Source organism: Ursus arctos, unplaced genomic scaffold (assembly GCF_023065955.2).
Source record: "Ursus arctos isolate Adak ecotype North America unplaced genomic scaffold, UrsArc2.0 scaffold_4, whole genome shotgun sequence".
Lineage (NCBI taxonomy): Eukaryota > Metazoa > Chordata > Mammalia > Carnivora > Ursidae > Ursus > Ursus arctos.
Window position 1 is genome coordinate 42,552,829 of NW_026623056.1, and position 16,060 is coordinate 42,568,888.

Here is a 16,060-nt window from a genome sequence, read left to right on the forward strand (position 1 = left end):
CAACTACAAGTGATGGCTTTAAAGTTAAAATATGTTCTTGCTACCATTTTAAAGATATCTTAATAATTTATGTCTTCACAGTGAGTTCTCTAAAGTTACGATTTTCAATTAAACTTTTTGGTGGGTATAATGAATCTCTTCATTACAGTCTCCCCTACTTCCATCCTCTACGGCACTGTCATCACTCACATAGTTTGTAACAGTGATCTTCAGGCATTAAAAGGTTACCAGTAAAGGTTCAAAATTCACAGTTAACAAATGGGATTAACAACAACAACAACAAGCTGTGGGTTAATCAAACCAAATGAAAACAAACTCTTTTGTAAAAGAGGTCACTAGGACAAACAATGATCTGCTCTTTAAGGTTAAATCTTACTTAAATTTAGATTTGGCTAATCACAATTTAGGGTATATTTTAAAAGATTTTGTGCTTAGTCTTTGAATCCAAATTAGTCTTTGAATAAAAAAGCAGTCAGTACTGGGTGACTCTTGAGTAGCCATCTATAAAAACGGTGAGAGATTCTAACCTCCCAAAGTAAAATGATAATTTAACTTTTTATCACTCTGTTAAAAAGTGACAATTTATTAAGACAAGGGATTGTACTTTCTTCTTTTAGAACACTTTCCAAGGCAAGGCTGTGTCATACTGGCAAAGCACACTTTGAAAATAGAAAAATATAAAAATTAAATAAATACTTACGCTTGTTCTTCTTTTGATTCCTTATTCTGAAAAACAGCATCAAGAATTAGTAATCTGTATCAACTATGTCAGTACAGCATAGTGATGTGACTGCATTTAGATCAGTGTTTCTCAAACTTTTTTGACCACAATAAAAATAAGAAATACATTTAACATCATGACGTAAATGCACTTATATATGGATCTTTATCTATATGTATAAAACTGAAATTTAAGTTCCACTAAATAAACTTTACCCATAGTATATGTGTTATGGACTGCATGTTTGTGCCTCTCCCAAATTCATATGCTGAAACCCTAATCCCCAATGTGATGGTAACTGGAGTTAGGTCCACTGGAAAGTAATTAGGTTTAGATGATGCTATGAAGTCCTCATGATGGAATTAGCGCCCTTAAAAGAAGAGACCCCAATGCTAGATCTCTTGCTCTTGTGTGTGCCCTCTTTCTCTCCACCGTGTAATGATACAGCAGAATGTTAGCCATCTGCAAGCTAAGAGGGCCCTCTCCGGACACCAAATCTGCTGGCACCTTATTTTGGACTTCCCAGCCTCTAAAACTGTGGAAAAATAAATAAATGCTGCTTAAACCACCCAGTCCATGGTAGTTTGTTATAGCTGCCTGAACTAAGATACTATGTAATGAATTCTGAAGTTTTTATTCCTACTAATTCTATTTATTTTATAAAATGGTAGTTGTGACCCAATGAATTGATTTTGTAATCTACCACTGAGTCATGAGACAACTTAAAAATTATTGATTCAGGTATTGGAAATAAGTAATGGGGCTGAGTTTGTACCTGCTGGTAATCTTGGGACAGAGTTGTGTAATTCTCCTTTATGGAATACTATACTAACTACAAGAGTTCTTGAAAATCTACACATAAGGTAAAAGCAGACTGATGTATTAAAATCTTATAGAAAAAGAAGTGTTAGGGAGATCACAATTAGAAGGAAATGTTAAAAAAAAAAAAAACCCTAAATGTTAAGTTCATTTAAGTAAAGCTATAAAAGCAACATACTACATATAAAGGTAACATTAATGACACTCAACACACGCTAATTAAGAGTATTAACTACTCTTACACATTACCTTTCTATTAATAGTATTAATTACTTTTATATAAATTAGAGTATTAATTTCTACTACCACCTCTTATTTACAAGAAACTTCAGGGTATTCTTCCCCACAGATTCCATGATGTACTTACAAATTTGTTTTGCTTTATGTCTGTATACTAAGAGGATTGTTGCATTTTAGTGTCTGATCAATGTCCAGTGCCTATTTGATTCTACAATTTAGAAATTATTAACTCCTACACCTTGGTTCCAGTGTACCTGAATAAGTGAATGGAAAGACATCTGGTTGTTCATAATGAACACCTAGTACAGCTGAAATAGTTTCTGAAACTTTTTAGCTCCTCCCATGACAACTTTTTGTCAATGCAAGCATTGTTCTACATGCATCTTAGCAACTTCCCTTCTGTGGAGAGCACACCCAGTTTGAAGGGCTAGATTTATTTCCTGCCATGTTTCTTTCTTTTCCAAAGGCTTCATCACAAAGCCTTCTATTCTTCTACCATCTGCTTTACCTCCCTTTTCTATTCTTAACCCTTAATTCCCCTGGGTGGGAGGTGGGAGTGGGAAGGAGGATCTAATTAACTCCCAAAAGAGTTATTTATAATTTGGATATATTAGAAGCTAAATATGAAATTCCTAACTGAAGAAAGAGTAACTACAAAGCCTCTCTATATACTATTTAGTAGTCGTCTGTACTGTCCCCTCTATTTGCTACACAAATTTTACTTTACCATATTCTTCCAGAGTCCCTGGTAGATGTTTGTAGGAATTCAACTAGTGTTAGGTAGAGATATTGCAAAACAAATCATTAAGAGAAGACACAACTTCATTAATAGGGACTTTGATGTTGTTCTGTATAACACAAGCTAATTTCTGTATGCTAGAATTTTCATGAGGAAAACTCCTGATTAGAAAACGTGATTGACTTAGCTTTTTACAACTGGTTGCTTACATTTTAACTAGACAATTCTTTGTACCTACAATAACAAAGTATATTAATAGGACTATTACATGTGAAATAGTCATATGCAAAAATTTCAGCATTTTTAGGTCCTATAACTTTAAAATTTAGATAAAAAAGATATAAGATCTCTCTTCTAATGTCCAAATCTTATCTATATAAAATTATCTTCAAAGTATCTCAACTTCTTCTAATAAAATAAATTGGAAAAAAAACTTAGGTTGTTATAAACAATAACAAAAAGCTTCCTGACATTTAATAAGACATTTTCAATATTACTAGCATATGAAGTCTTGAGCTGTGTTTACATTTATTTTCAGTTGTGTTTATTCCCTGTTTAATTTCAATTTGACATAAAAGTGGGACTTTCCATTTAACTAAAATTGAGAATCTGAGTAAACATATTTTCATTTTTTTGGAAGAGACAAACTATATACCTTTGGTGTGACAGCTGTGGATTTACTTGGCCAGCTTTATATAGTATTAGACCTGAGATTTACTAATGTTTTGGCAAAAATTTAAAAATATTAGCTAAAATAATGGACCAGGTTGTGTTTTGTCATACAAGAATTGCCTAAAAGTAAGTCTTATTCAAGTCTTTTAAAAATATAACAATTTTCAAAATAACTTTTGAATGAAATGGTAAGTTAGAATAAATGATGGTTATGATAAATATGAAAATGATATTGATATTTTATTTATCAGAGCATAAATAACCTTTATTTTATCCTTCACCTAAGTTTTTTGTAACTTTCCCTTCATTGTATTAAATTTCATTTATGATTAAAATTTGTGTATACTTTCAAAAGACTAGATAACATGGGCTTACCAGATTGTAGTTGGGCAAATATTCTGAGTTTATAATAAAATCTACAGAGTACATCTAGATTTTATGTTCCAGGCCAGAAAATAACACTTTTTTTTTTCCACCATAAAGTTTGCAAAGCATAATGGTTAGCTCTATGCTTGATTAAAAACAAAAAAACCTCTTGAGTCCAAATCCATAGGAATCTATGAACATCAAGAGTAAATCAAAATGTAAATGAACTTTGGGTGATTATGATATGTCAACGTAGGTTAACCTACCGTAACAAACGTACCACTCTGCTGGGGTTGTTGATAATGGGGGAAGCTATTGATGTGTGGGGACCAGAGATATATGGAAAATCTCTGTACCTTCCCTTTAATTTTTCCCTGAACAACAACAACAAAATTGCTCCAGAAATACAGTCTTAAATAAAAAATTAAGTCAAAAACAAAACAAGACTCAACTTTCCTTTGTAATTTTCCAAGCAATTAAGAGACTTTTTGCTAAAACTGTTATAGACGTAACAAGAAGTTGTTTATTTTGTAACTGGCAAAACAAAAGGCATGAATGAAGCTTCTTGAAATTGTACCGTTTTTGTACAGTCTTGCATTGTTGTCAGAGTCTTGGACACAAAGAAGAAAATCAAGATTTCTTAAGGTTTTGAAAAATGCTTCTAAATATATCACTAGAAATATGATGAGAAGCTGTTTTTCAAACACTGAGTAGGCATTTTTTAAATGACAGTGGTATGCAAAAATTAATGAAATTTCCAAATAACTACTTCAGTTTCTCATTTGTATATTTAAATGTATAATCATTTAGGGAAGTGAAGTAGGACACACCGTGAGTTTAAATCATTCATGATCTAATATATATAGACTTCTCTATAAGCCACATATTCAATAAACTATTGACATTTGTAAGTCATTTATGCTATATGTCTACTTAAACTAATTTTAAGTTCTAACAGTGAATCCATGTATTAAATCTAAGTGTTTATAATTAGACATCCGTCTATTATAATGCTAATACAGTCACTTACCTTTTTATTCTTAGTCTTTTTCTTTTTCTTTGGTTTACTCTTAACCTGACAAGAAATAAATCACTTAATATGCAATTCAAACTGCACAATAAGTTATTTTGCAAAATATATTTCCTCTAACCACTGAAATCTTTTATCTTCTAATATCATACATCACATTTTCTTCCTAGATTCTACAAAAAATTATTTTCATTTTCACTTTGATTTTAATCTCAGTCTTCTGCTCTTGAGAAATCACTGATCTATAAAGGAATAACCTATCAATAAATAGACTATAGAAAAAAGCTCACAGATCCTCATTTACACATGTGCATGCATAAGCATAAAAGGAGGAAGAGACTTTAAAAAACTCAACATATTCAAGTCCATAAGAGGAAAAATTAAGTCTGGGAGTAATTTAGTGACCATATAATATCTGTTAAAGAAATACAGAGATTCCATTCTGCAAGATTTTAATTCTACCCCTGTGCAAATGGCATTGAAATATCCCTGTTTTCTTCTTTCTCTCCTCTTCTATTCCCCGTTGTGCTTTCTTCTACTTTCTATTAAGTTCCTACTTCCACTCCCATCACTCAGGATGAAGAAACATGTTCAGAAATCTAGCATAGTGGCTGGCACATAACAAGTGTTCAGTAAATGCTGGCAAAATAAAAGGTTAAGGCAGGAAAGATTTTGGAATAAGTACTAGGGGAGGAACCATTCCAGTTCAAGCTCTATGTAAACACTATGATAAACTAAGATCGTCTGGGATGCTCTAAGTACAGCACATGCAACAAACTAAAGGCCCTGATTAAGTTTTAATTTAAATATTAATGAGAGCTTATACTTCCTGGAGATCTTTAATAGATTCTGTTGAAGATTCACTGGGTATCGATGCTCCATCTTTATTCATTTCTGCTAACTGTATTTCAGGGTTTGATTTCACATTTATATTGTACTCCATGAGGGGTGGACTTAGTTCTTCTTCCTCATTCTGTAACTCTTCTATTTCAATTCCTAAATGTTAAGAACAAAACACTCAAGATTGGGATGCATACAGTTTTAGCCTCATCACTATTATAAACAAATCCTCCCCCCACAAAAAACACCATCCCAGGAACAGAAATAGAAGACATCTAACTCTGTTCCATCACTAGATGAAAATGAAATGCCCATTTATCAATGACCAAACAGGTACAGATACTAGCCTAGAACCAATCAGTATAAGCCCAAATGCTAAGATAACTGTTATCTTAAGTAGACTCTAAATATTAGATATTCTAGAACTTAAGTTGACTCTAAATACAAAGTTTTTGAGGATCCTGACATTGACCCTATTAATACTGAAACTAGTATAATTTTAGGATAATGAACATTTTTTATTTCTAACTTAAACATTTTTATTAAGTATAATTTTACTCCAAACAAAACCCATGGTGTTGTTTTCGTATGTATAATTTTACTTGCACAATATGAATTGCATTAAAACAAACAAACAAACAAAAAACCCAAGAGCACCAAAATGGAAATTAAAAAAATCAGCAATTCACTACCAGGCAAAAAGAGTATATAGTTTAACACTGGAGAGTTAACCACATAAAAGCTACATAAGCTAAAGAGTAGCATACATGAGCAGGTAGAGCAAGCAGGCAGACATTTCTGCCTGTTGAAGGGTCCAATGTGTTAAAAAGTTAACAAACTATGCTTGGATAAATCCTGGAGCACATGCACTAAGACCAAAGCAGAGTAAAAAGGCTCATACTACATTCAGCTGACCAGTAGGAATTTGACCACATGATTTTCCAAGCTTATAACAAATAATTATAGTTTATCATATGGTTTATCTGACCAAATAAAATGCCTGTAAGTATCCCCTAGCTATCCCAAGTTGAAAGGTCACCTAGGCATTTTGTTTTTAAACATACTTACGTTGACTGCCCGTTATTGACTGTAGAGCAATTCCTATGATACATAAAGAAAAAGTTTAAGATGTACAATTGCAAATACAACCAAAAAATATCTGACTGGGACTAAGACAAGCCAGAAGATTTTTATAGTGCACTAATTAATTTTATAATTAACTGTAAAAACAACCAGCTTCACTCATGAATCCAGTTTAAACAGGGCAACAAGGCATAATCTTTAGATTATAACATAAAGGTTATAAACTCATGTTTAGGGGCACCTGGGTGGCTCAGTCGTTAAATGTCTGCCTGTGCACACGCTGTGCACACGCCTTGTGCACACGCTCTCTCTCTCTATCTCTAAAATAAATAAAATCTTTTAAAAATAAATAAATAAAACATTTGTTGTTGAAGGGGCACCTGGGTGGCACAGCGGTTAAGCGTCTGCCTTCGGCTCAGGTCGTGATCCCAGAGTCCTGGGATTGAGCCCCGCATCCGGCTCCTCTGCTGGGAGCCTGCTTCTTCCTCCCCCATTCCCCCTGCTTGTGTTCCCTCTCTCGCTGGCTGTCTCTCTCTCTCCGTCAAATGAATAAATAAAATCTTTAAAAAAATAAAAAAAATAAAACAAAAAAAACTCATGTTTAAGAAAAAGAAAACAAAATTTTGATAGTTCATAATAGATAATGCCTAGAACATAAGCACTTTAAAACAAGTAGCACATTCTTACAATTTAAAAAGTCTAAGGTCATGAAGTAATAATAGTCAATTATGAAGCAAACCTCCATTGAAAGTTGGAGCATTTTTTTAGCAATATGAATTATCCTGATCAGTCCTCCCTTTCTCTTGTCCATTAATATTTATTAAGCACCTACAATGCATCAGGCCCTATTAAGCTCTAGATATTGAATGGTGAAGAAATAAGACAACCTATACAGTGATTTAGTGGGAACAGTGGATACTAATCAAACAAATGAAAACAGCAACTGTAATAACACTAAGAAAGATATAAGATGCTAGGAAAGCCTCTATTAAAGGGACTTGAAGTTTTTTGGTCTACTTAAGTGAGAACTGCTTGAAATGCACTGAATTTATTTAGTGCTCAAATATTTCCCAAATATTAACTTTATTCTGATTTGTTATTAAAAATCTTAATAAAGTAAATGTAAAAAAAAAAAAAGCCCTTATTTTAAGTCAAGGGTTCTTGCATGACTTTCTAATATCATCAAAGTCAGCATTTTCTTTTATGCTCAAAGAAAGCTCTTACAGGTTAAGCAGGAAAACACATTGGTATCCCAGAACCTTAGTAAAAGGACTGTTACTGGGGCCTAGCAATTATCTCTGAAGAAAATCTGGACCAGCTCAACAATTACTAGAAACCTGGTAAGTTGTACAGTTACATAGTATCAGTGTGGTCATCACTTGCTCACTAGGTAATACAACTAATAACCTGGGACCAGGAAAAGTCACCCAGAATAACACAGTAAGGGTTTCAGTGATGTTGACATGCCTTGAACTCCACTCACCATGATGACAAGTGAAAAGCTATCCAGGAATGTGGGAGAGGAAGTATGAAGTCTTTCCCATATCAAGAGACGATGTCTGGGAATGGCTAATGCTGACCTTGGATACCTACATAAACATTATTTGATTTTTTTAAATTACCCATGGGCATGGCCAATGGATAGCTGCCAAACTTTTAAACTAAATGTCATGGTTCTGCTGGAAAGGAGGAGAAAATATATACCCCTGGTATCTAAAAGGGTGTCCTTGAAACACACAGTACCTGTATTCCATGGTTTTCCTTAATTTTGTAATAGTGATAAAACTCCTTTACTTAAAAATCTTCAACAATTCCTTTCTGAAAACAAAAACTCAACATGGCAAGAGAAATCCTCTTGAATGTATTTTAACTTTCCCCTACTTTGATCTCAATAAGGCAAAACTTTTTAGTTCCTGAATTACAATATATTTTTGTGTTTCTACACCTTTATTCTTGTTTCCTTCTGAAACGTCCTTCTCCATCTTCTTCACTGAGCTAACTTTTACATGTCGTTTAAGAATTCCTTAAATATTACACTCTCCAGAAAGCTTTTCTGGACTCTCTTAGGGTAGGATTTCCTATGGTATTCTGGAACATCTCTAGCACTATGATTTTTATTAGTTTCTTGATGAGTCTATCCTCCCAAGAATGTGAGCTCACTGAATCTCCTGCCCTTAGCACTGTGTCTGGCACATGACAGATACTCAGTGAAGTTTTACCAGCTGAAGTAAGTAATTATTTTGTACCTTGCTGATAGCAGGATAACATCCTCTGGATGATTTCTGGTACTGGTATGCCTAGGTAGATGGATAGTTGATGGTAATCGAGGGAGATATTCTCAATGGGATTCTCCTTCACTTTCTCAATATCCTCTTGCTTCATCCCAAGGCGCAGAAGAATATCTGAAACTTTTTTCCAAATTGAATTGAATTGTGACTCAGTGAGACCATTCATCAAAATCTCACTAAGGAGGATATCCCTGTATTTGCACAGCCTCAAGATGTCTGCAGACTTAGAGAGATCAGAAGATGGTGGTTCCATATTCCAGCCTTTTTTGGGTGCAGGGAATACATTCAAATGTTTTATGAGAGCTAAGAGGAGGTACAAGTCAAACTGTTTGGACTGTGGTAGTTCCTTGTTTGGGGGATAAAGCAGATGCCATGCTCCACCCAAAGGGTGATTGGTCCAAAGATGGTTGTAGTAGGGTTCCAGCACATTCTTGTGTATAAGAAGCTCTTTTTTCAAAAGAGGGGGTGGCATAGCCTCATCAAATATTTGCCGGACAATGTCAGTACCAGAAATGATAATTATATGAAGCAGATGATAGAAATAATTATAATCAAGTTTGAAGATAGGCATTTCATCTGAAAATGAATTTTGAGAAGTCAAAACATTCCACATTAATGCTCTTTTTCTATGTGGTCTCTCGTATTACATCCTAAGCTCCTGTAGGACAGGGACTATTCCAAAAGAATGAAGTACAATACGGTGCTTTGCCACAGCCAGCGCTCAACAGGCATGCTGCTAACTGTCTAGCTGTCAAAAAATCCCAACAAAAACAATATATTCCCAAGCAAAAATAATCACAAAGACTAATCACCACAGAAGCCTTTCAACCATCCAGGGTTTTGTTCAAGTAAATTGTTCAAATGGCATAAAAAGTATTAGGCCTTTGAAAATTCTGAAGGCTGTCAAGAATGATAACTGCCAGTGTTTAATTCTACTTTATTTAAGCAACTATATTTTATCTTAATCAGCACCGTCCAGTAGAACTTTCTGTGATAAAAGTGTTTTAGATTTGGTCTACTAGCTACTGAACACTGGAAATGCTGCTTTTTTGCCAACGGAACTGAATTTGAATTATATCTAATTTTTATTACTTTAAATAGTTGCATATGGCTAGTGACTATCATATTAGACAATACAGAACTATATATCAAAATCATAAAGTGACCTAATGCCTTACTACTCAAAGTGTAGTCCGCAGACCAGCAGTGGCATCCCTATGGGAGCCTGTCAGAAATGCAGAATCTTAGCATCCCTCCAGCCACCTCCCCCAACCCAGAGCTACTGAATTGGCACCTATGTTTTAACAAATCACCAGATGATTTAAATATATATTAAAGTTTGACACACACTGACCTGATGATGATTCTTACCCTCTCAAAAAATAAATTAATGATTAAGTTCATTAAGTTTATTATTAAGATATTTCATCAATGAAATAGAATAAAGTATGAGAATGAACTACTTGGTATTTTTCTGGTTTAACAGCACTTCCAAAGGAGGAAAGTAGACTGAGGTGAATTAGAAAGTAATAAGAACTTGATATATGATGACATATTTTTTGTATGAATATCCAAATATATATTTATCATAAAATGCAGCTTTATTATTTTATCCTTCACGATTCTATGTTTCAAGAAATTTTAAACATAAATATTCTTGTTTGATATACTTGACATACACTATGGAGGCAAGCAAGGTTACAAGCAAATGACCCAAGGAGCTTTCTCTCGTTGGCCAAATAAGATGCTGGCAGGGATCAAGAACATTCATTTTCCCCTAGCAAGAAAGACTGCCACCAAACTAATATTCCATGGGACTAGGAGCCCTAAAGTATCCAAGTGCCGAGCAGCTGGCATTTCTTAGTATACTCCTAAACAGCTGGCACCTAAGTTTAGACTGCTTGGCCTTGAACCCAAACTTCATGCCTTCTCTTTAGCTCTAGTCACAGGGAATGCTACAGGAAAGGAGACGTTTGTTGGGAACACCTGCTGGAGTCCAATCTCATTGTGTAGTCACAGCTATACACACCAGACCTAGCAAACTTCTCCACAGGAGGCCAAGGTAATATAAGACTCATATACCTGATTTCTGTTCATGAATTCCAGCCTATGTCAAGTGATGCTTACTTAGTGTAAACCCAAACTCAGTGAATGACAAACATAAACACATGGTTGTTAATGGCATGATACACTACACAGCAAGTCAAAACTTTTAATATAGTTTTCAAGAGGAGGAATAGAAGAATAAAACAGTACCTTTTGTACTAAATTTTAAACTGATCTTCGGTCTTATATCAGTATCAGTGATTTTCAGAGACATTAACTTTTTATAACTGCAAGTAGAAAAAAATTAAGTTACAGTTAATACCAAAGTCAGTCAAGATTTCTGGCATCAGCATGGCTAAGTAAGTGAGCACTTTCATCTCCTCCTTCTCCTGGAAAAACTTAAAAACAAAGGAGAAAAGGGAATGAACAAACAAAACCCACCAAAAATGACAACCCCACACTGTCATTTTCATTGGAATTATGAAACAAATAGATATGCCAGACTTCATACCCCCCCCAACAAATCATGTGACTAGCTTATTTGTAAAAAGGCATGGCAGCAGAAACACTGTAGAAAAACCCAGCAAATCTATAACTCCTTCTGGACCCCCCTCCAACATAAGATCTTCTTACTAATCACTATTCCAAGGAAATTCAATTCATTCAATGACTAGTGACTTAAAAAAGAAAAAAACAAGGCAGCAACAAAGAACCCAGCATAATAGCAATACAATTAACTAGAAAAAAATGAGGTTAAAAGTAGCAAAATTTATTAAACAGATGAAACACTAAGTAAATGTTGCCATAAAACAAATGAATAACTTAAAAGACTTGGCACTGAGATAAACTTTGCCACAGAAAACAAAACAAAACAAAAATGGGACAATACCACCACAGAACGTTTGTTTAACGAGGACAGAGATTTTGGTGGTGCTTGTTGTTAACTGTTTTATCTCCAGCACCATAACACTGCCAACCATCCACTATACCAGAAACATTTTAAACTCAAACGGTATGAAGTACTGGCGAAGATACTGAGTAAAAGGAATTTGGTGGTGGGAGTGTGAATTGGTAAAACCACTGTGTGAAACAGTTCAGCAAAATCTAGTAAAGCCAAAGATACGGACAGATGGCCTACCAGTTCTACTCCTAGGTATAAATTCTGGAAAACTTTCTGCATATATACATTTGGAGACATGTCCAGGCATGTTCATCATAGCACTGTTTTTTATAGCCGGAATTCAGAAATAACCCATTTATCTACCATTGTAATTAAAGTAGTATAGCCATACAATAAGATTATAGCAATGAAACGGAAAAGCTATAATAAGAATGTATCACACAATGTATGGGTAAGCATAAAAAGCTTAAGTGTTTAAATGTATATAAAGTTCAAAACAGAAAGAAATTAAATTATACATATAAATATAATTATGAATTTATATCTATAAATAAAACAAATGACAACAATAGCACAAAAGATGGGAAGAAAAGGAAACATATAATAAGGTTCATACACTCTATGTGATATAGTATTTGAAAATGGACTTTAAGAAGTTAAAAATGTATATCATAAGTCTTAGAACAATCACAAAGAAGAAAGCAAGGAAAGGAAAAAACCCAAGAAATAAAACACAAGGAACAGATGGGGAAAACTGAAAACAACCAGGAAGATGATAGATTTGAATTCAACCATATCAATAATTACAGCAAATTTATATGGAATACACATTCCAATTTAACAGACAGACATTGTCAAGTTGGATATAAAGAAGCAAGACCTATGCTGTCTATAAAAACTCTCTTTAAAAACAGACATATACAGGTTGAGGTAAATAAATGCACAGATATACCATGCAAATATTAATCCACAGATATAAAATGACTAACAGGTACATGAAAAGGTGCTCAACATCATTAATCATCCAGAAAATGCAAATCAAAACTACAATGAGATATCACCTCACACCTGTTAAGAGTGGCTATTATCAAAAACACAAAAGATGATGAGTGCTGGCCAGGATAGGGAGAAAAAGGAACCCTTGTGCACTGCTGGTGGGAATGTAAACTGATACAGCCACTAGGGGAAACAGTACAGAAAGTCCTCAAAAAATTAAAAACAGAATTGATCCACCAATCCCACTTTCGGGTATATATTATATATCCATAGGAAATGAAATCTCTAGCTTAAAGAGACATCTACATCCCATTGTTCACTGCAGTATTACTTACAATAGCCAAGACATGAAAACAAACTAAATGTCTATTATGGATAATTTGGAGAGCATTATGCTAAGTGAAATAAGCCAGACAGAGAAAGTCAAATACTATATGATTTCACATATACGTGGGAGCTAAAAACCCCCAAACTCACAAAAACAGAAAGTGGAATGGTGGTTGCCAGGGATGAAGGTGTGGAGAAAATGAGTAAGGGGGTCAAAGGATACAAACGGGATCCAATTCCAGTGTACAGCGCGGTGACTATAGTTAACAACACTGTTTGTATACTCGAAAGTTGCTAAGACAGTAGTTTTTTGTTTTTTTTTTTTTTAAGATTTTATTGATTTATCCTAGGGAGAGAAAGAGAGCATGCATGTGAGCAGGGGGAGGTGCAGAGGGAGAGGGAGAGAGAGAGAATTTCCAGCAGACTCCACACTAGGCTCAGAGCCCGACATGGGCCTTGATCTCATGACCCCAAGATCACAACCCCAACTAAAACCAAGAGTCTGATGCTTAACTGCCTGGAGCAACCCAGGTGCCCCAGAAAGTCGATCTTAAAAGTTCACATCACACACACACATGAAAAATGTTAACACATCTATCACCTCACACAGTTAACTAACCTTACCGAGGTAATCATTTCTCAATATATATGTGTATCACATCGTCATTTTGTACACCTTAAACTTAGATAATGTTATATCTTTAAAATGCTAGGAAAGGGGCACCTGGGTGGCTCAGTCGGTTAAATGTCCGACTCTTTATTTCAGCTCAGGTCATTATCTCAGGGTCCTGGGACTGAGTCCTGTTGGGCTCCACACTCAGCAGAGAGTCTGCTCGAAATTCTCTCCTTCCACTATCTCTCTGCCCCCCGCCCCACACACGCTAATAAATAAATCTTAAAAATTTTTTATTTTTAAGACGTATTATAGAAAAAAACAGCAATATGGAAAAAATAAACAGATCATGACCAACTGTTATTTATCCCAGGAAAGCTTAGTTTGACTCATCATTTCAAAATAAATGAATGTAATTCAGCATATTAATAAATTAAAGAATAAGAAGAAAACCATATGATCATCTCAATGCATGCAGAGAAGCATTAATTCAATACCCATTCATGATCAAAATTTTCAGAAAACTAGGAAAACAAAAGAATTTCTTCAACCTAAAAAAAGGTCAATTATAATCTACAGCTAACAACATACTAAGTGGAAAAAAAAAAGTGGTCTTCTCATTAAGATCTAAAAAAGGCAATGATGTCTACTCTCACCACTTGTATTTAACACGGTACCAGAGGACCTAACCAGTGCAGTAAAGAAAAATAAACACAAAAAATATAATTGGAAAAATATAAAAATATATAAATTGGAAAAATACAAAAATATATATAAAAAATATAAAAATAAATTGGAAAAAAGAAACAAAGTTGTCTTTAGCCAGAAATGATACGATCATCTGTAGAAAACCTCAAAGAATCTACAAAATGGTATTAGAATCATTAAATACCAAGTCACAGGATACATGCTCAGTCTATACAAATCAGTTCTATATAATAACTAGAAATTAAAATTTTAAAAATATCATTTGCAACAGCATAAAAGACCAAATACATAGGGACAACCTGACAAAATATTTACGAGACTGTACACAGAAAACTACACAACATTCCTGTGAGACATCAAAGAAGATATAATTAAATGAAGTTATAGTCCATGTTCATGGATGGGAAACCTCAATATTGTTAATATGCAAATCATTCCCAAACTGACCTACAGATTCAACATAATCTCAGTCAAAATCCCAGCAAAGATTTGGAAGATTTTATAAGGTATTTCTTAGATTTATTATAAAACAGCAAAGGATCTAGAACAGAAAAACAACGGTTTTGAGAAATAAGAACAAAGTTGAACTCATACCACCTAATTTCATAAGATAATACAAAACCATACCAATGAAGATAGTGAGGTATTGGTAAATGGACAGATAAATGAATGGAACACAAAAATGAGTTCAGAAGGACAATACATATAATCTGTATATTGCATATATGTATATAGATACGACAGAATGAACCGTGACCCTTATGTCACACCATATGCAAAAATTAACTTGAAAACGATTATAAATCTAAATGTAAAACCTCAAACTTTAAAAACTGCTAGAAAAAATATAGGGGAAAATCTTTTGATTTGGAGGTAAATATTTTTCTTCAAACACAAAAAGCATTAAGAATAAAAGAAATATAAGACCTCACTGAAATGATTAATTTGTGTTTTTTGAAAGATACCTTTTAGAAAATAAAAAGACATGCCATGGACTGGGATAAAATATTTTTAAAATACATATTAGATAAAGAACTTGTATCTGGAATATACAAAGAAATCTTACAACTCAAAATAAGACAAACAATCCAATGAAAAAAGTGGGCAAAAAATTAGAACACATAATTCATCAAAGTGGGCAAAAAATTAGAACACACAATTCACCAAAGAAGATACACGGGTGGCAAATAAACACATGAAAAGATATTCAACTTCATTAGTCATTAGGCAAATGCAAATTAAAACCACAATATACCATTACACACCTGCAGAGAAACTAGAACTCTCCTATACTGCTGGTGAGAATGATAAAATGTACAGCTGCTTTGAAAACCATTTGGCAGTTTCTTTAACCTTAAACATATACCATATGACTCAGTGCTCCTGCTCCTAGGAATTTGCATAAGAGAAATGAAAGCATATGTCTATAAAAAGAGTATATATGTGAATATTTATAGTGGCTTTATTCATAATAGCCCAAACCAGAAACAACTCAAATGTCATCAACTGTTGAATGAATAAATAAGTTGTGGTACAGCTACACAATGGAAGACTACTTAGCCATAGACAAAAATAAACTAGCGATACATGCAATAACACAGATGAATCTCAAAAACATTATGCTAAGTGAAAAAGTTCAGATGCAAAGGGCTCTCCTACTAAAGGAGAGTC

General features: G+C 33.9%; 1 protein-coding gene across 18 annotated transcripts in view; it reads right to left on the reverse strand.

The window, feature by feature from the left end:
• Positions 1–16,060, reverse strand: part of DZIP3 (DAZ interacting zinc finger protein 3) — a 95,413-nt gene that overhangs the window by 31,846 nt on the left and 47,507 nt on the right. For 13 of the 18 annotated variants that reach the window (XM_026492850.4, XM_026492871.4, XM_057306562.1 and 10 more), the window contains 6 exons: positions 11,055–11,131; positions 8,757–9,374; positions 6,496–6,528; positions 5,414–5,583; positions 4,588–4,632; positions 701–726 (listed from right to left, as the gene is read on the reverse strand). In XM_026492850.4, the coding sequence (XP_026348635.1) occupies positions 701–726; positions 4,588–4,632; positions 5,414–5,583; positions 6,496–6,528; positions 8,757–9,374; positions 11,055–11,131 (969 nt within the window). The remainder of the gene's footprint in view (positions 1–700; positions 727–4,587; positions 4,633–5,413; positions 5,584–6,495; positions 6,529–8,756; positions 9,375–11,054; positions 11,132–16,060) is intronic. The other 5 variants (XM_048214963.2, XM_048214965.2, XM_048214964.2 and 2 more) reach the window with 1 other exon arrangement.